Here is a 21103-nt window from a genome sequence, read left to right on the forward strand (position 1 = left end):
AAATGACACAGAAGAAGAACATTGCACAATCATTCCAGCTGTTGTGTTTCCGGTAATTCACACAGAAAATTGCAGAAAGCAAAGCTGGCAGAGAGTCTGGAATGTGTTTATAACAGCAGAAGACTTTGTTAATAGATACTAGCCAGCAGATTCTGGCAGGTTGTCAGGATAATGTTATCAATTCACTTTTGAGATAAATGAAAGGCATCATCGTTTACTAATATGGGGCCAACCAGAGTCACTGATTAATTAACCAAATACATTTTGAACCATTGATCCATCCATTCGTTTTCTGGTGTTGTCTTGTGTTGTTCATGTTTCACAGAGCAGAGTATATTCAATCAGCATTGGTTAGAAGGCAGGGATCAATCCCAGGCAAGACATCAGTGTATCGCAAAACATATCTACGCTCCTTCATTCCTAAATAATTCAGATCTTCCAATTCATCTAACCTACCAATACCAAAACTCAGTTTTGATGCTACTTAAATTTGCATTTTTTTCCATTGCATAATTACCATTTTCCCCAATTACGTTCAACTGGATTCGATAATAAATAGATAGCCAGTACAAAAGTCCTGAACCCTTTAGGCTACAATTGTATATATTTTTATAATTTACTGAATTGTCTGAATTTTGTGTTCACCCACATCTCCAAAGACATGTTGGTCATGTTAAATGGTCATTCCAAATTGGCTCCGTTGATATTGCATAAGTGGGCCCCAAAATGGTATGTCTCCGTGCCCAGGATTGTTTCCTCCCTGAACCTGAATGGGAAGAAGCAGTTTTTCTGACTGTTATAATTTGTTGTGTATGTACATGGTGTTCTGATGTCACTGGGGATTCAAAGCATTTGTTGCCAATTATAACTCAAGGAATGAGCAGTGTGTCTGTACTAAAGCAAAATAAATCAAAGGTTATTTAAGTCACCAAGGTTCAGATTATGCAAAAATCATGCTCATGGATTTACTGTCCTCAGTGAAAGGCATAGCTGTTTCTAACACGATTATAACAGAGATAAGATTCACCCCGGTATACACGACTAATTGTGCCTTGGCTGTATTCAGGCTATAACTCTCTTAGGCTATCTGTGGGCAGGGCTATGAGTCTGAGCTAAAGAAGATATTCTACTAGTAATGAACTACTCAGTGAACTTTGGATTATACCCACAATATCCATCTTATTAACCTGCTCCTCCAGAGAAGGGACAGCTTTAGCCTTTCCTAGCAGTCACAGGGCACAAGGCAGGATCTGCACCAGGACAGGGCGGCAGGCCATCACAGAGTGAACACACATGCATACACCTTAGGCAAATTTAGCAAAAATGGCATTTATTTCTATAACACTTTTTCATGCACAGGCTGTAACTCAAAGTGCTTTACAAGATATCAAAGAAATTAAATTAGGTAATAATAATAATGAACAAATAATAAAAATAAATCAATACAGGCTTACAAAGGTCATAGGAAAAGACAATTTCCCCCCATGGATTAACAAAGTATATATATATATATATATATATATATATATATATATATATATATATATATATATATATACTGTATATATATATATATATATATATATATATATATATAAATAATCAGAAATAAATAAATAACATACAGTAGATATAAAGTTAGAAAAGCAGTGTCCTTATATCTTCTTATATAATACGCTACCATTGCTGTCCGTTTGTCTGTCCAGGATTTTAAATCACCTGTAGCTCGCAAACCATTTGACTTATTGACCTGAAATTTGGTACACATACGGTATACTACGTGACATCTACTATCCACTTTCGGGGTGATGATTGACCTCCAAGATTATTCCTCTTTTCATTTTTATTTTATTGTAGAATCAACTCTTGGCAGCGGGTAGCTGGGCGGCCATGTGGTGCATGTGTATGAGCGCCGTTCTCATCTTTCCCACCTTCGCCATCACTTCCCCTACCTCTTCATATCTAAAATCATTCTTGAGGCAGATTGAAGACTTAAGTGCCAGCTTAAGTGAAAAATTAAGGAAAACGTACTAAGTAATTGCAACACAAATACTGACTTAATCAGTTTTAAAAAGAAAAGATCCTGACGAAAGACGAGAAGAAGCGGGCCGCTAGGGTAGAGAAAAGAAGAGCTGCTCAGGAAGCAGCAAGCGCATCAACCTCTGAGCAAATGAATGGTAAACGTACAGAGAAAGAAAGAGGATGAAAACTAGGAATGCTCAAGTCAAGTGTATTCACTGTATGTTATTGTGCAGCGCGCCGTTACTGGTATTATCATTTTCTAAGTCTCTCACAATGAGCAATGCCAATTCACTTAAACTGCATGTATTTGGATTGTTGGAGAAACTCCACTTGCACATAGGAAGAACATGTAAGCTCTATGCAAGTAGCACCCAGGATATGAACCCTGGTCTCCTTACAGCCAGACAGCAGCTCTACCTCTGTGCCACTCTTAGATCTACAATATATATAACTTATAGGAGACCAAGGAGCTGGTGGTGTATTTTAGGAGGCCCAGGCCCCTCAATTACCCCGTGATCATCAGAGGTGACTGTATACAGAGGGTACAGACCTATAAATACCTGGGAGTGCAGCTGGATGATAAATTGGACTGGACTGCCAATACTGATGCTCTGTGTAAGAAAGGACAGAGCCGACTATACTTCCTTAAAAGGCTGGCGTCCTTCAACATCTGCAATAAGATGCTGCAGATGTTCTATCAGACGGTTGTGGCGAGCGCCCTCTTCTACGCAGTGGTTTGCTGGGGAGGCAGCATAAAGAAGAAGGACGCCTCACACCTGGACAAACTGGTGAAGAAGGCAGGCTCTATTGTAGGCATGGAGCTGGACAGTTTGACATGTGTGGCGGAGCAACAGGCGCTGAGCAGGCTCCTGTCAATTATGGAGAATCTATCTATCTACATGAGAAATAAAGGCCATTTTATTGTTGTCATATTGAAAGGACTTGATTTTTTGCACCGATATAGATGTTGATTTAACAAAAAAAGTAATAATAATAATACATGATTTCATGGAACTCCTCTGCCAATGACTTCAGTTATGTATAGATAACCAAAAATGTACTGTAGATTTGGCCAAATTATTTAAATTATTTATTTTTGCTCTATATGACAAATCAAAATGGATATGTTTAAATGTGTGGACTGGTGAAATGGGCAAAAAAATATTGTAATCATTTTTGCAAATAGCATGTGCGCTGGTTTTACTGCATTTAATTAAAAAAAATTAAAAATATAATTGTAGTTAAACCAGTGCTTTAGAAATGCTGAAATGAATTTATAAAAATTCATTTTCAAACTCACTACTTGTGGCTGGAGTTGATGCTGGCAACACAAGTCAGTCTTATCAGCATCATAGGCCCCTTGGTAAAGTAGTGTGCTGGAGCCCCTTTTTTGACAGCAAAAAAGAAACACTCATACATAGGCATTAGAAACACTGTGGGTCCATATGCTCCTGGGGCCCCCACGTAATGCCCATTATGCCCATACATTAAGATGGCCCTGGGCACAAGGCAGGAAACAGGCCTGGACGGGTTATGTCCCGCTCACACACACACACATTCACGCGCACACACACACTCACACTAGGTCCAACACAGACATGGGGAGCACAAGACAACTCCACACAGTTGACAATCAGAGGCAGAAATCAAACCCAGGCTTATTGGATCTGTGATGCAGTAAAACAGTTCGAACGATCTACTCAGGCATCCATTTACTCCCTCGCCGACTTGTAAACTGTGTCATTTCTAAAATACTGTAATCGTGCTAGCTTTTATAAAGCACTTTTGTCATGACATGGTATGAAACGTACTGCATAAAATACATATTTCCTGATTGACAGATCAGCCGTTATTGAATCCACTTAAATCAATAATAGACAATATAAATAAATTACTGAGTTGCATTCAATTAAAGGAGGGCTACCTACGTAAGACATAAGAAAAAAAATCTCGGAGAACATCGGACGTCGCTCACATTTTAACACAATTAAACATGCCTTGAGTATCTAAAAAAAGGAGGCTTGAAAAACAGAAATCGGGAATGTGGAGTTGGAAAGAATTCACGGGCGCTCTTATCTCTCCACTGCGTGTTGCGTTTCAAAGGAAATCAGGACAGTTCCCGTCATTTGTATCAATCGCGGCATCTCGCCAAAGATAAAGGTAAACAAGCCATGTGTGTATTACTGCTGCCTGCTGCCTTTCACTTGGGGGCGGAGGGCATTAGGATCCGCGACTGGAAACAGCCTCACTTCGGCTGCTTTGCAGTGGAGCGTTTTCCGCTTAGCGCTGCTTGCTCCGGTAAGTCTGGGCCGTTGGCTTCGCTTGCTGGCGCGTTCAGCATTCGAGTTCAGTGCAGGGCTGGGCACGCAGCGTACTCGACAAGAAACTGCAGGAGAATTAAGGAAACATTTGAGGGCGATTGGATAGGAAATACAAGTAAGACATGTAAAGTATGATCGCGCAGACCGAAAAATTTGCTTATACTTTAGATTATAAACAAAATCTTTATACAACAATAGGTGAAAACCATAACAAACACATTCGTGCAAAATATTTATAGAGAATAAAGTGAATCTAAAAGTATGCCGAAGACGGGCAGTGTGCTTATAAGGAGTATCGGGAACCAATCTCGGACGGGACGCAAGTTTATCGCAGCGCACAGTCGCACTCACTGCCAGTCTGCATAAAGTGCACATCACCAACATGGGCCGGCGGAATGGCGGATGGTTAAAATCGACAGACTGTGGACAGGTCAGGAATGCAATCGGCGTCTCCGGGGTTTTCAGACAGTGTTATTTCTTGGTGATTCGATGTTGAAATGTTTATTCGCTTAGTTTTTAGGCTTAGCCAGTCTACACAGAGGGTATAATTTGCATTGATTGGTCACTTCATAGTCTCTTATTATTTTCGCTTTAGTTTTTCTAAATACGTTTAATTTATTGTTTTGAGATGTACATACAATTTATTGTCCAAACTTTCTTTGCAATTCATGTTGTAAATATTTTTTTCCTGTAACGAATTAGCGGGCACAACGGTTCAATAAGACGTTCTGGGGGGTTTTCTCTCTTAAAATTGTGAGCGGCTAGGTTTATTAATAATCGGACCTTGAAGTCTTCAGTCGTTAGGTTTAGTGACAATCGAGCTAAGGTCCTCCCTCTTTGAGGTTTTGTGTGTCATGTTTTATTGAAAATCGAGCGTAAATCAAATAAAAACGTTATGGTGGACCATTGCTAGTGAATGGGTAGCTTCGCTCCTGCTTTAATATTTCCAGAGGAGCACCTTCCCTAAAACCAGCGTAGATAATGCTTTTGGCAATAAATATTCAATTTGACAGGGTTTGAACCCTGCTTGAAATCTGGCAAGTACTTTCCATGACACCAAACTTAGTGTCTTTGCCCTGGATATTTGGAAGTTGTGCCTTAGTCTTTAACTGTTTGTGTTAGTAGGTGGCAGCCTGTTAGATTATTGAATGCACGTTCTTTTAAGATGATGCATGTAAAGGCTTCTGGAGCTGAGATAATGGAAATAACGGGTTGCTGGCTGGATGGATAGTAATCAGAATAAAAGAAAGAGTAATGGATGTGAGAGTGGATGTGTGATGAGAAGGCGAGCCACCTGCATCCGTGGATAGATGGGCATCATTGGCATGTTTAATCGGACCCAAATGTAGCAAACACATGCTTATTATTTCTATTTACATTCTTTGGGTGGCCTTCTATCTTTATGCATATACTGGACTGCCTCTTCTTAACAGCATTACAAAATCACAAAATCTAAAGGGTTCTAAAGCTTTCATATTTATGCAGTGTTACCTTATTTTGTTAAAACATAATTTTATTCTAAAATGGTCTTTTTGCAACTACTCTTGCATGATGTTTTTCTCATTTCTTTATATTCAGTCTACTTTTTAAACTTGGATAGTCAGTACACAATTTTGTTCTTTTGCAGTGTGATCGTCTTCTTAATTACTTTGTGAAGCTCCTTTTGTAATTACTGTATACTTAGTAAAAAAGATCCTGTGAAAAGAATCAAGCAAAGAGTGTCAAAGCATTGGAGCTCCAGCTGAGAACTCACCTTTAATGGCAGTTGGGCTGGGCAAAAGTTTAGAAAAAGGATGATGATGGTTGCTCAATAGGACCACTGCCATCTTAAGGGAAAGAAGCAAAGTTCCTGCGAGGGTCTTCTGCTGTGGTTGGTCTCTTTTGGTCAAATGATGCCACTCTTTGGTAGCGTGAACTTTTTATTCTTCCTGGGTAGGAGGGTGGCAATGAAAGTTACACCAGTCTTTTTCCAGACAGTGTTCCCCCACTCTAGAGAGGGAAACAGAAATTGCGTGAATAGCTATTCCACCCCTCTCCCATTACCCCAGTTTGCCAGTCAACCAGTCCCAGTAAGAGACCCCAACACTGCCATGTTCGACAATCCAATAATTCATCCATTTTCTAATCAGTTAATTCAGTTTAGAGTAGCAGCATCTCAGCCACCCTGGTCACAAGATCTGAAGCAACCTTGGCTAGGGTGCTTTTCCAGCCCAAGATGGCTGCATAAAATAAACTTTGACTCATATTTTATGCCGTACTTTTTTTTTTTTCAACAGGTATAAACTTCCTTCTGTGCCATGGGGTATTTGGGCACTATTCCCATATTCGTGATTTTTTGGGGTTTGGTTAAAGAAAATGGAGCATGCTATTGTGACCGATACCAATGGACCCCATGGACATCATGCACCAAAACCTGCAACTATGGGATTCAAACACGGCAAAGGTTAGAAGTAGATATCTCTTACAATAGTTATAACTGCAGGAAGCATTTCTTGTGCACAAATGAGAATGAAGTTAAAAAATCAGGAGTGGTCTCCCCTAGACTTTCTCGTATACTCAGATACGGGGATGGATATTTGAGGAGTAAACCGCAAGGCAATAATTATATTTTTATATTGTGTACATTAAAGAAACATCAACAAATCAAATCAAATTAATAATATATTGAACAATTATTATAAAAGTAAAGTTGAAAAAAAATCGTACTCTGCAGCCACATGAATAAAAAAGTAGCACTTCCAGTTAGTGGAAATAACTCAGAATTTGATAGAAATCAACGTTTTGTACCTAATACTTGTATGCAAAATTTGGCTGACCTAAGTGAAAGTGTACTTAAGTTATCGTGTTTACATATACATACACACATAGACAGACACACAGACATAATTTAAAAAATGGTATTTTTGGAGTCAGGGAGGTCTAAAACATCGAGATTAATCAAAATCTCGAAACTGAATTTTTGGATGATTACAATACTTTCCCTATACTTTGTGTACGAGAAAATCAGGGAGGTCTAAAACATCGAGATTCATCAAAATCTCGACATCGAATCTTTGGACGATTACAATACTTTCCCTATACTTCGTATACAAGAAAGTAAACATAAGGAGTTGTGCAATGAAGAAAATGTAATTTATACGAATAGGGGAATGGGGCACAAAGAGCAGTCTCAGGAAGCAGTGGTTAAATTTGGTGCAAAATAGTTCCCAGCACATTTTAATTGTTGCCATTTACTGGAATTAATAAAGTCTGAGTGGAGCAGTAAGAAACACATCCGATTTAACACATCTTCTCAAAGGAGAACTAACTTCCTGTCTCTTGGAGAACAAGTTGATAGGTTCAGAATTCTCAAATTCTCTAAATAAAATAACGAATAACATACTCAAGGTGCGTCTTCACACAAAATTAGGAATAAATTAATAGTAGATATAGACGAACTGGTACCATAAGAATAATTTTGACAAGAACAGGCTGTTAGATCACATAAAGCTTCTCAGTCCTATTTACTTAATTTCTCCAAAAGGATATTGAGTCAAAATTCGCTTTAGTATTATGGTCTACCATCGTGCTTGGTAAGTTATTTCATGTGTCCATTGTTCTTTGTGTGAAGAAAAAAATTTAATTTTTATGAGAATTGTTTCAACCGTGTCCCCATGTTCTTTTTCAAGGACTGCCTTTAAAGTAATATTTTGACTCCACTATATTAATATTAAAAATGTCAACCATGTCACCTGTTAATTTTATAACAGTGTCAAGATGAGATACTAGACCAGTGTAGCTCTTATAGTGAGTAACTAAACAAGCTTGATGTACTGAATAGGTTCCTTTTTCTTTTGCATTTTGTTTATGATGTAATGCTGGAGAAATTATATTCACATTAAAATATGAAACTAGTAACTTGGAAGCAACATTGAGTAAGAACCATACTACAACCATTTATTTTAAATACTGGACACGTCCCATAATTGCTAGGTCAATATGTAATTACATTGTGTAATGTAATTAAATGACATTTTATGTATGCTACATTTCTAATTGGGGTAACATGGTGGAGGAATGGTTAGTGTGGCTGCCTCACAACTCCAGAATAATGGGTTTGATTCTCAGCCCGGTCATTGTCTGTGTGGAGATTGCATTGAGACAAACAGTTAACCTACCTGAGCATGTTCTGCTTGGAATCAAACTCAGGTTCTTGAAGCTGTGACACCGCCCTGCTAAACACTGTGTGACTGTATGCCAATGAAAAAAAAATACTTAGGTTAAAAATGTAATGTAAATAAGAAAATGTGTTTTTTAATTACTGTTTTTGTGTGTTACCAATAGGCAAACTGTTAAAGATGAATACTTCCATAAGAACTTTTGTGAAACGTTATGCACATTTTCAGAGCAAAGAGCATGCAATGAAGAAGCCTGTCCCATGAACTGTCATCTTGGAGATTATGGGGACTGGTCTGAATGCTTGGCCTGTGTAAATAAACAGGTAATGTGAACATACAGTAGACTGTACACTTATTGTTGCTATGAATGCATTGTACTGCAGTGGTGCACTGATTTTCTTTCAGTGTTACAAATACATGGATACATTTGCAATTAGAGAATATGGCATGTAAAGTGGGTGAATGGTGAAACTCCTCTAAAAAACACAAATTATTTGTGGCTTTTCTTACACGTACTCAGTTGCATGATAATATGAAGTGTCATCCTAAGATCTATCCTTATGCTTTTAGATCCTTGTGTCATGAGGGCAAATTCATTATGTTGACAGTATCACATTCTATTTCTGCATGCTATAGTAGTTAATGCTTAAAACTGTGTTAGTCTGTTAATTTTAATCCAATCATTGAAGGATTCAAATCTGAGCCAGTAACATGGTGAAGTTCTCACAAAACAGATGTGATTAGTGGAGCATGCAGTACATTATTATAACCAAAAGAATGAAAGGAGAGAAAAAATGTTTTTGGAAGAATGATAAGCTAGTTTCATATAGTGTTCTGTATTACTATTATTTCATTTATTGCTAATGCTTTTTTTATTATTAAACTGGTTACATTGTAAAACCACATGTATGCAACTGTAATGGGTCAGTTGTTGAATGTTGTAGCATTTATCCAGCTATCCATCCAACCATCCACTTCAGAGGTATTTCCCGAAGCTCTGGGCACAAAGCATGACCAACTCTAGACAGGACACCAGTTTACTGCAGGACTCACATATGTACAGACCACGCTCACTCTCTTGTGGTTAGTTTTAAATTGCCAGTTTAGCATATGTGTAGGAGTACCCAAAAACAAACCAAACTGCACCGGCTTAGGGAGGACATTTGTGGCCAGGCCAAGAAATATATACTGATGCTAGATTGTCTCATTTCAGTTTTGTTTGTAAAGTGCTGTATGGGACATTTGCTGTTTATCTGCTTGGTTGTAAATATAACTTGCTTAACACCTTGATAATTTTATAAACTTTTCATACCAGATTCGAACAAGGTCACTGCTCCATCCTAGCCAGTTTGGAGGTCAAGCCTGTAGTGAAACACTGACTGAGTCGAGGAGGTGCTACCCAAAGGACTTGTGTAAAACAAAGACCACCGACTGCAAGAAACTGTTCTCCTGTGATAATGGTGAATTAAACCTTAGCTACGTAGTTATCAAGAGGATCAACAGGTTTAGACTGGCACTGATCAATGAGCAATGTTCTAAACTTGCTCTGCAAGTTATCGTTTTTCTACTAGCCTGTTGTGTTAATTTATGTTACCAAGTCTTCACTTACTTTCCATTTTATTTTTGTATATGCTCATATTTTATGGACTGATGCATAATACCAACTGAAATAAACATTACTTTAAATTATGAAATATATGTGTAGAGTGGTACAGCAGTACTCCTGCCTCACAGTACCAGATCCTGGGAATGGGCACTGCCTGTCTGGTGGCTGCTAAATCTCCACGTGTCTGTATGGATGTTTATGGTGGGTACTGTAGTTTTGGATGTGTGCATGAGTGTGGCCTTTGATGAATTTGCACTTTATGGGGGGTTCATTACTGTCTTGTGTCCTATGCTGCTGAGATAGGCACCAGTTCCCCATTATGCACAACTTGATAAGCAGTTTAGAAAATGGCTGGATAAATATATCTAGGGAAGTAGCTGAGGTACAGCTGATTTACCAATAATGTTTTTAAAAATGACAATGACTGTGGTAAAAAATCTTGATTTTTAAAATGAAAAGTAGTTTTGCATTACAAGATGGGCAAGCTTTATAACAAATTATTACTGGCATCCTTTGGTAAGCATACATATACTGTAAAATGTCTTTACATTTCAGAGTGTTTAAGAGGATGGAGTGTGTGACTTTTTTGTTTTGTCCTAGAGTTTATTAGGCCACATCAGAAGTTAAGGATAATTTCAAGGTTTTGTTCAATTATGCATCATTTGTGAACAGTGGCAGTGGAAAATGTAAGATGCGGTGCTTTCATTTGTTAATGACGTGGTGTAGACATTCGTTTGTTTTGGCTGCTATCAAAAAAGCACATTTGTTTCTACTACAAAATTATTTCAAAGTAAGAGCGAACCATTGTGTTATTAGTTTGGGATGAATTGAAACAGTTTTTACAAATTGTACAGAATTTGTTTTATGTTTGTTACTCTTCTTAATTCCATATTGATTTCTACTTCATTAGGTAAGAAAAGGTTCATTGATCCAATATGTTAAAACTAAGTAGAAGTAACTAATTTACATTTGCTGTAAGGTATACCATTTAAGGGGAAGTGTTTGTGCTTACAGACCAGTGACAGACTGGCACAACGTCAAAAACTGGTCTATACCTTGGTTCTAATGTTGTTAAGATAGATTCTGTATTGGAATATAAGGCAAAGAAAACAAATAAATGGCTATTACATGATATATGATATTTATATTATAAACAATGACTGATTTTGTCAAAAAGAACCATGTTGCAGTTAAATGCCATCTTTACAAATGTAGTTTCTCCTCATTCTTGGTTTATCAGGTCGCTGTATCTCTCCCAATCTGAAATGCAATGGAGAAAATGACTGTGGAGATGGGTCAGATGAGCAGGACTGTGTGAGAGTGAAGAAGGTCTGTAATCGGGTATATGAAAACCTTCCAAGTGTTCAGCTGATGGGAAGAGGGTAAGAATTTGTTCCATCCATCCATTCTCTGTACTTGCTTTCAGCCTACAGTGTCAGCCTACATGACAGCGGTATTCTTTAAACCACACACTGGTCGACTGCAAGGCCTGCATACATATCCATTCCCAATCTCACTTCATTTATTTGTTGGTTGATGTGATATGCAGTCATCAACATGGAAAAAATGGTGTGAAGCTCCAAAAAGAGCCGCAAAAGCAGGCCACCACCTTCACCAGTCAGTCTGAAAGAGGCTCTTCCCAATTCAGCTAGTTCCCCAACTCATGCCTGCAGGCTTTGGCCTAAGCAGGCTCCAGAAAAATATGAAACTGGCATTAAAAATTCAAAAATATAAAGAAACCACAAAATATTTTAAATTGTCTCATGAGGGAGAGGCATCCATAAAACCCAGGCTTATAGAGACAAGTCAAAACAGGAAATCTTTAAAAGTGAAGCTGTATTTAGGAAAATAGGAAAATAAGGTGATCAAAAAAAAACACAAAAAAGGACTTGCGTTAAAGGCAATCCACAGCAACCAAATCCTAAAACAATATTCACAAACAAAATTCAATAACAGAAGTGACAAAAATCCAAAAATCAGAAATGAAGTGATGCTTAAATAAAGACCTCCTAACAAACGCCATGCACCACTACTGTATCTTCTCTGATTCAGTATATAACCAGGGGAGGTCTCAATAGTGGTGACATCAGGGTGGCCCTGTCTCTGGGGATTCCACCCACAGGACACAAGAAATGGATGCACATTTAAACAGACAGCATCCAAGTAAACAAAACGTACAATATTGAGAATAACATCTAAACATGAAAAATAATAATTCAGAGATGGTAAAATCAACAATAAATTAACAAATAAATACAAGCCAAGGAAAAAAAAAACTCCGGCTGTAACATAACATTGAGAACCATCCAAATAACATATACGTTAACTATGGAAACTACAGTATGTCCCCCAAACAGAAACCAACAAAACACATGGAGAGCATTCAGTGTTCAAACAGAAGGTGTTCCATTTCCATGTGTGACCTTTTCCATGGCCCACTAATATTATGGAGATAATGGATGCTATTGGCGTATCCATGTTTATAACTGGATGTCATACTTCAGTTTATATAAACATTTCTGCCTACAGAACTTGTTAGGGAATATATTTGAAATTAATAGATGACATCAAGCTCCCCTATTTTCTTTTAATTTGTTTGCCTGCTTTTTAAGTTATTCTCACAGACCATATGCTTCAACAAAACCATACACAGTATTAACCTCACCGTTGCATTGTCACTCTTAACCATATAACTTGACATTCTCATACACCTGTCAGAAAGAAATGTTGGAGTACCACCCTGGTAATCCCTCTTAATTATACAGAAAATAAAAAGGCAATATGGGTACTTAAGTACACAAGTAAAAAGACGCTGACTTAAAGTCAGTCTTGCAGGCTTTCTCGCTCTCTGCTCTCACATTCTGGTATGCGTCTCTTAATGAACTCAGGTCCAGGACCCTTAAAGACGCCATAAGAATCAACCTTCCTGTACTGTCAGTTTATGTGGCGGATCAACCAGGGGTGGCGGGGCTTGTCTCAGAAGTAACATTTGGATGGGAATACCCTCAATGGGAGTCTCCTATAGGCTGTGGAGAAAGGACAGGATACTGTTAGTGACAGCGCCCCCTCTCACCCAGAGTCGTATTGTTTACCTCAGTTGAGCTTGCCTGGGGACCCCCAGATGTGCGTGTGTGACAACAGTAAAACTAACAGATTCTTGGTTACATTAAAAATAATCTTTAGCCCAAATATGTTTTGTAGTTATCCCTTTTCTTAAAGCAAAGATTTTCATAAAGTATCTAAATTTTTATTGTAGAACCTTAAGCATATAACTTGACATTCTCATACACCTGTCAAGCACATTTTTCACTCTCTGGGCATAGTCAGGGTGAGTTCACTATTATTTACACTCCTTTAATTAAGTGTCTTTTCTCTTTCCAAACTTTTTCCCATTGTATACACAATGTTAATATATTTAATTCCTTTATATCATGCATACACTCCATGAAAATAGTTTTTTTAAACTTAATTGCAAGCCCATAAAACCACACACACTCATCTTAAAACAGGTCAACCAAATACAAAACACTTAGCAATTACAAAAAATAATAGTTTGACTTTTGGTGTTGATATAGCATTAATACAATCATACTTCACAACTTTACCAGCTATTTTCAGTTACAGACCTCATTTACGTTATTTTAGTGATTTGGGGGCAGTCGTGGATCGCTTTAGTGATTGACAATTATATAGTTTGACATCATCCCCGAGACAATGAAACTGGACTCCATCTCACAATGCAACACAATCAAACAGATTTTTTTTGTCTTAAGTTGAAGAGGCAGACTTTTGTGTGTGTGTGTGTAAGAGCTGACAACCAACGAGAATTCATCTGGAAGTACAAAGCATACAATGTAATTAAGAGAAAAGAAGGAGCATGGCTGTTTGAGACCAAGCAAACAAAAGAGTGGCTTATTTGTCTAATGTGTTGTGTTTGTTGTACCATGATAAAAATGACAAAAGAAAATATAGGCTAAACTTGCCAAACCTGATAAGCCTTTATACAGACCCAGGCACAGTCAGCAGCATGTTATTGGCAGTCAGAACTTGGCAAACTCGACATATTTTGGAAACGTGAAACTGTATTTGTGAGAAGTGTGTATGGTGTTATGTGATTTGTCATAATCTGACATCCTCAATGTTACAAGATCCAGTGACTGTTGTTATTAAGTTTGACATCCCCGCTGACTAGGGGTCGTGTAATGTGCCGCCGGCCTTTGCTTTTACAAGCAGCTGTAGAAATAAAGACCATATCATAATGATCAGCAGAGCAGTAATATCTTGTCCAACAGCTGAAATACAAACATATGTCAATATCCTGCCTATTGCTGAGATTGTGACCCTTCACCTTTGTCCAAGTAGCTAGCTTCAGAGAAAATAGATTCAAAGGCTGCTTGGAATTTCTGAATGACAGATTGATGTTAAAATATGTTTAAAATATGTATAGTCATAAATGTTTACTTTTTGCCCAAATTCATTCTACAAACAGTGTGACCAGTGGCAAGAAAGCAGTCAGAAGCAGGAAGAAATATTGGAGTACCACCCCAGTAATCCCTCTTAAATATACAGAAAATAAAAAGGCAGTATGGGTGCTTAAGTACACAAGTAAAAAGACACTGACTTAAAGTCAGTCTTGCAGGCTTTCTCGCTCTCTGCTCTCTCTTTCTGGTACGCGTCTCTGGCTCTTACTGACCTCAGGTCCAGGATGTCTAAAGACGCCACAAGACTCCACCTTTCTGTACTGTTGGTTTATGTGACAGATCAACCGGGGGTGGCGGGGCTTGTTCTGGAAGTCACAATCAGATGGGGATATCCTCAATGGGAATCTCCTATGATAGATAGATAGATAGATAGATAGATAGATACTTTATTAATCCCGATGGGAAATTCACATTCTTCAGCAGCAGCATACTGATACAATAAATAATATTAAATTAAAGAATGATAATAATACAGGTGAAAAAAAAAAACAGACAATAACTATGTATAATGTTAAATATTAACGTTTACCCCCCCTGGTGGAATTAAAGAGTCGCATAGTTTGGGGGAGGAACGATCTCCTCAATCTGTCTGTGGAGCAGGACAGTGACAGCAGTCTGTCGCTGAAGCTGCTCTTCTGTCTGGAGATGACATTATTTAGTGGATGCAGTGGATTCTCCATAATTGATAGGAGCCTGCTGAGCGCCCTTCGCTCTGCCACAGATGTTAAACTGTCCAGCTCCATGCCAACAATAGAGCCTGCCTTCCTCACCAGTTTGTCCAGGCGTGAGGCGTCTTTCCTCTTAATGCTGCCTCCCCAGCACACCACTGCGTAGAAGAGGGCGCTCGCCACAACTGTTTGATAGAACATCTGCAGCATCTTATTGCAGATGTTGAAGGAAGCCAGCCTTCTAAGGAAGTATAACCGGCTTTGTCCTTTCTTGCACAGCGCATCAGTATTGGCAGTCCAGTCTAATTTATCATCCAGCTGCACTCCCAGATATTTATAGGTCTGCACCATCTGCACACAGTCACCTTTGATGATCACTGGGTCTATGAGGGGTCTGGGCCTCCTAAAATCCACCACCAGCTCCTTGGTTTTGCTGGTGTTCAGGTGTAGGTGGTTTGAGTCGGACCATTTAACAAAGTCATTGATTAGGTCCCTATACTCCTCCTCCAGCCCATTCCTGATACAGCCCACGATAGCAGTGTCATCAGCGAACTTTTGCACATGGCAGGACTCCGAGTTGTATTGGAAGTCCGATGTATATAGGCTGAACAGGACCGGAGAAAGTACAGTCCCTTGTGGCGCTCCTGTGTTGCTGACCACAATGTCAGACGTGCAGTTCCCAAGACGCACATACTGAGGTCTGTCTTTAAGATAGTCCACGATCCATGCCACTAGGTATGAATCTAATCCCATCTCTGTCAGCTTGTCCCTAAGGAGCAGAGGTTGGATTGTGTTGAAGGCGCTAGAGAAGTCTAGAAACATAATTCTTACAGCGCCACTGCCTCTGTCCAAGTGAGAGAGGGATCGGTGTAGCATATAGATGATGGCATCTTCCGCTCCCACCTTCTCCTGATATGCAAACTGCAGAGGGTCTATGGGCTGTGGAGAAAGGACAGGATACTGTTAACGACAGCGCCCCCTCTCATCCCGGAGTCGTATTGTTTACTTCATTTGAGCTTGCTTGGGGACCCCCGGATGTGCAAGTGTGACAACAGTAAAGACCAACATGATCTTGATTTTATTAAAAAGAATCTTTAGCCCGAATTTGTTTTGTAGTTTTCCCTTTTCTTAAAGCAAAGATTTTTATAAAGTATCTAAATTTTTATTGTAGAACTTAAATACTTCCAACTAGGAGTATAAGTGCAAGCTAAACCCAAGTGTAAAGATGTTAATTTAGCAATCATATACAGTATATGTCTCTTTAAAGAAAAGTTTGTTACTTTTGATATAAAAGTAACTTTTTCACAATTGTGGTATATGTGAGCCTGTAAACACGAGTTGTTGAACAAAGCAATTTTTTGAAGTTAAACATAAATATTGTCCCCCAGTGGCTTGTGTGAAGATGCGGGTTCTGCTCCATGCTCCCGTCTTGCTTCTGGGAGCTCTGAACCCGACACCGTGGGCAATGTCACTGATGAGCTGGACAGTGAGGCACAACAATGAAGCAAGGGATGGTGCAAAAAGTGCAAAGTGCTTTTATTTAAAGTCAACAGAATCAAAAACAAAGTATCCAAGTTAAATAGTGAAGTGTCTCAAAAATAAGTCATTAAATAAATAATCCGATAAAAAAACGAGTGAACTAGTGGAGGTTAAAAACACAATGAATAAATCCTTTTTAAAAAATGAGGTTAAAATAACGGCTGGAAGCAGTCTTTTAAAACACAAAGCCCGGTGCATCCTTCTTTAACCTGGCAACTCCCATGCTTCTCCCTTCCAGGCTATGCACCAGGGGAGCCACCCTACCAACAAAAATGCAGCACCTTCAATACTGGTGTGATAGCCCTCCAATCCCCGGCTATGTCGGGCTCCAGCCGGATCGAGGCTTGGGTTCCTTCTCCAGCAGCCAGGGTGCTAACGCTGATGCTCAACACGGCCAAAGAGCCTCCACAACTCTGCTCCATTAGATGGCCAGTCGTCTCCACTGCTGGTCACTCCAGCTCCTCCCAATTGCTCAGCTGGAGCGACCGCTTCAATCTGCCCCCTCTAAGAGTTGGCCAAACACTCCTCCGGGGCTCTCCTACCAGCTGCCTGCCTTTGCTCAAGTGAGCCTGCTGTCGCTTGCACCGGCACCCCACTTCTCCAGCCTTCTTCCTGCCGTCTTCTTCACCATTAACCACTCTTCACATTCTTTTTTTTTTCCTGTTCCTTTTTCTCCTTTCCTAGCCGCCTCGCGCTTCTATTTATTACGTGGACGTGGATCAGATGTGGCAATCAACAGCTCCTGGCACCAATTATGGATGCGGACGACTCCTCACTTGTGCACTTAAGTGAGGACCATCCGCATCACGCATCACCCGGGAACCGCTCCAACCACACTACCACACCCCCTCTCTAAGCTGCGAGTGCAGCAATTATTTATTTAAAAAGTGGCCCTGTTGACTTGAGCTGTGGACCCGCTACACCACAGCTTGTAATTGGGGCCAGCAGAACACCAAAAGAAATGTGACATTAAAGGTATATACCGTATATTACTAAAAATATATAGACGTTAAAGTTGACAGGTTATGGTTTCAGAAAGCATGCTTTCAGTGTTCTGGTGGTATGTTTATAACAACAAAACAGAGTTAAAAATGTGTATTTTTTATTGCTGATTCTTTGTAATATCTGTTTTCAGAGAAGTATACATGCCTGTTCATGGTGATTAGTGTGGGCAGAATTTTCATGTAAACAACAGCTCATTTAAAGGATAACTCGTAATCAAACGGAAAGCTGTGACAGGTAGCAAATGATGAATTCCCAAAATAAAGCAAATTTGTATAGCTGTTTAGTACATAATTGCATTTTAGCTAGGTGGACTTTAAAATCTGCATGATTATGATGTGAAAAAGACATATAATTGCACGTGTTCCTCCATTCACCAGCTGTCCAGTGACTTGCAAAAGCTTCTGCGATAAAATCCCTCTCTCCCTCTTTCCAATTCTGCTTCCTTTTTCTCTGAACGTCAATCTATGGCAGCTCTTTATGTGTGCATTCTGATTCATAAGGTGAGAATTAGCAATAAGGCTGAAAGTTTTGTCATTTATGTGGATAGAAATATTGATCATATAAAATGTGCTTAGAAAAATTTTAACTTTCACCAATTTTTGGTTTTGTTCTCTATCAATTTTGTATTATGTTAAGCGTCTTATTGTTCCTTGTTGTGCTGTCCTGCCCTCTGTTTGTGGAGCCTGGAGAGGTGGGGCCACCTGCTAATGTAGCCAGGAGACTGGCCTAGCTGCATAAAAGGAGAGGCTTCACATTATGCTGATGTTTTGGCATTCTGTTTTGTGAATATTGATTTCAATTCTTGATTTTGTGCAACATATTTAGATTCTCTAGCTTATGACCCCTGCTTTCACTATAAGGTATGTTCTACAATATTAGTTTCAGATTTGAATTTGTTTGTTTTTAGGCAAAACGTATGTCGCCCTTTTTCCTGCTTTGACTTTGTGATATTCATTTTCCTGTAAAGGGTGGCACGGTGGCGCAGTGGTAGTGCTGCTGCCTTGCAGTTAGGAGACCTGGGTTCACTTCCCGGGTCCTCCCTGTGTGGAGTTTGCATGTTCTCCCCGTGTCTGCATGGGTTTCCTCCCACAGTCCAAAGACATGCAGGTTAGGTGGATTGACGATTCTAAATTGGCCCTAGTGTGTGTTTGTGTGTGTCCTGCGGTGGGTTGGCACCCTGCCCGGGATTAGTTCCTGCCTTGTGCCCTGTGTTGGCTGGGATAGGCTCCAGCAGACCCCTGTGACCCTGTGTTCGGATTCAGCGGGTTGAAAAATGGATGGATGGGTGGATTTTCCTGTAAATAAATCTGCAAATGTAAACACTCTTTGTTTTTGTTGTCCTTGGGACCAGAGCTTCACAGTTTCCTTCTCCTCCTTTATGTAAATTTTTGAATTTTTGAAAAGCTGTAGTCCATTTTTTTGTGCCTGTAAAGGCAGTAGGCCAACCCTTTGAGTTTGGGCTGGGCTGCATGGGACTTGGCCTGTCCTGTGGCCCCATAACCGTAAAGAGTACAACTCTGGCCTTTTGTGTGTGTGTGTGTGTATGTTTGTGTATGTGTTTCCCATGCCTTCTATCACAACACCACATCTTTGGAAGTGGAAGGCTGATGCATCTGGAGAGAAGGAATGAAATAAAGAGTGAAGGCAAACCTCTTTCAAAATAGTGAAGTCTCACAAAAAATATTTTCGCAAACATTGCATGACTGCGCAAGGTTTCCATATGTGTTCTCCACATGTTCATCTCCACATGTTAATCAACACCATGGAACATTGTCAGTTTTGAAGTGGATGCATTTACTAAGTTTATTGCTTTTGTTTCACATTTTCTCCGGTGCCCCACTGGTATAAGCTGCTGAGGTAAACACATTTTTTAAATTTGCAAGTACAGTTTCACTTAAGAATGCAAGTTTGTAGAAAAAAATGAATGTATACCATGATTGTGAAACAAAATCACTTTAACATCCAAAATGCCAAACTTACACTATAACCATTTAAAACATAAATCACAGTGAGAGAGTGATAATTTATTACTGTGGCCTAAAGCTTCCATAAACACCAAAATCACATTGGAGCAGCTTTTGAAAACAAATAAAGTGTTTTGCTGTAAACCAGAAGGATTTTATCTCTAGAGCCCAACTACAGACATATTGAATGTCAGAAAGACTATGCCTAGAGAGAGGAAATAATATACTGTTAAGTCATTTGCATTTTGTTCGCAAAATTTCTAAGTAGGACTTCTAAACAAGTGTGAGTGAAACCAAAAACAACAGTGAGCTTTGGGCAGTGAACGTACTTAAGGTTTGTTTAAGGCCTGAGTTGCCTGCAGCTGGCATCTTCATCTGTTGCACTGGAACATCGATGGTCATGCATTGAGATGGACTAGGGCAAACGAGGACACCGAACAACGATATTTGTGCAAGTGTGCAGAATACTTTTGATTCAAAGACAGTGTGGTGCACATCTTCTACAAATAAATAATTACTCTCATAAACATAAGTACAGAAGCTCTGAACCGCACAGTGAAAAAAAAAATTAGATAACCCTATCTCATACGCACAGGAAACTTTCATGCATGTACAAGATGTTTTCACACACATAAGAGATAAAGTTAGATTAAAAAATGATAAAAGTGTGATTCGGGGGTACCTAATTACAACTTTACCAAGGCTGCAGTGCTTTAGTTTTTTTTTTACATTTTATTAATTTTATTAAAATCAAATAATATTCAATACAAGCAAGTCAATTTTAATAAAACTAGGTTCAAAACAAATCGACCCCCACCCATCGCTGTGCTTCAGTTTGACGTCACTTTCATCTGTTGTAGCACGGTGATATAAAAAGCAGACGGGTGGGCTTTCATTTATTAAAGGAGTGTGGAATGCTTTAGCTACATGCTTTTTGATTACAATTATAAGCCTGTACACTTGTACGGAGCCCCTGAAGGGATATCATGTATTTTTTTTTCTGGGGGTGGCTTTTCTAATAATTTACAATGAGATGTCAAACAAAATGACACCTGTTATTGACTAACTGAACAAATTACGATATTCCATCTTTCGAGGCAGCTAAGGTCCCTTCTTCAGGCAAGATTTTACTTAATTTTATGGGTGATAAAAATTAAGATAATAGACCTGTAATGAAATCAACTTAGGAAAAGAGGTTATAGATGTTCAACAATCAAAGATGGATGACTTTCTATACAAAAGGTGAGCAACACTCTCTCCTCGTTATTAAATTCAAAACTAAAATATTTCTTTGCAGTTTTTTAGTATTTCATTTAAGACAGAAATTTTTTGTTACAGCC

At 39.0% G+C, this 21103-nt stretch overlaps 1 protein-coding gene across 3 annotated transcripts in view; it reads left to right on the plus strand.

The window, feature by feature from the left end:
• The first annotated feature begins 4159 nt into the window (after positions 1-4159).
• The window catches only part of c6 (complement component 6), a 66936-nt gene continuing 49992 nt past the window's right edge, over positions 4160-21103 (plus strand). The window contains exons 1-5 of one of the 3 annotated variants that reach the window (XM_028805514.2): positions 4160-4182; positions 6620-6786; positions 8667-8823; positions 9816-9960; positions 11347-11488. In XM_028805514.2, coding sequence (XP_028661347.1) covers positions 6641-6786; positions 8667-8823; positions 9816-9960; positions 11347-11488 — 590 coding nt within the window. In that variant the 5' untranslated portion in view covers positions 4160-4182; positions 6620-6640. The other 2 variants (XM_028805512.2, XM_028805513.2) reach the window with 2 other exon arrangements.

This window comes from Erpetoichthys calabaricus, chromosome 7 (genome assembly GCF_900747795.2).
Source record: "Erpetoichthys calabaricus chromosome 7, fErpCal1.3, whole genome shotgun sequence".
Taxonomy (NCBI): Eukaryota; Metazoa; Chordata; class Cladistia; order Polypteriformes; family Polypteridae; genus Erpetoichthys; species Erpetoichthys calabaricus.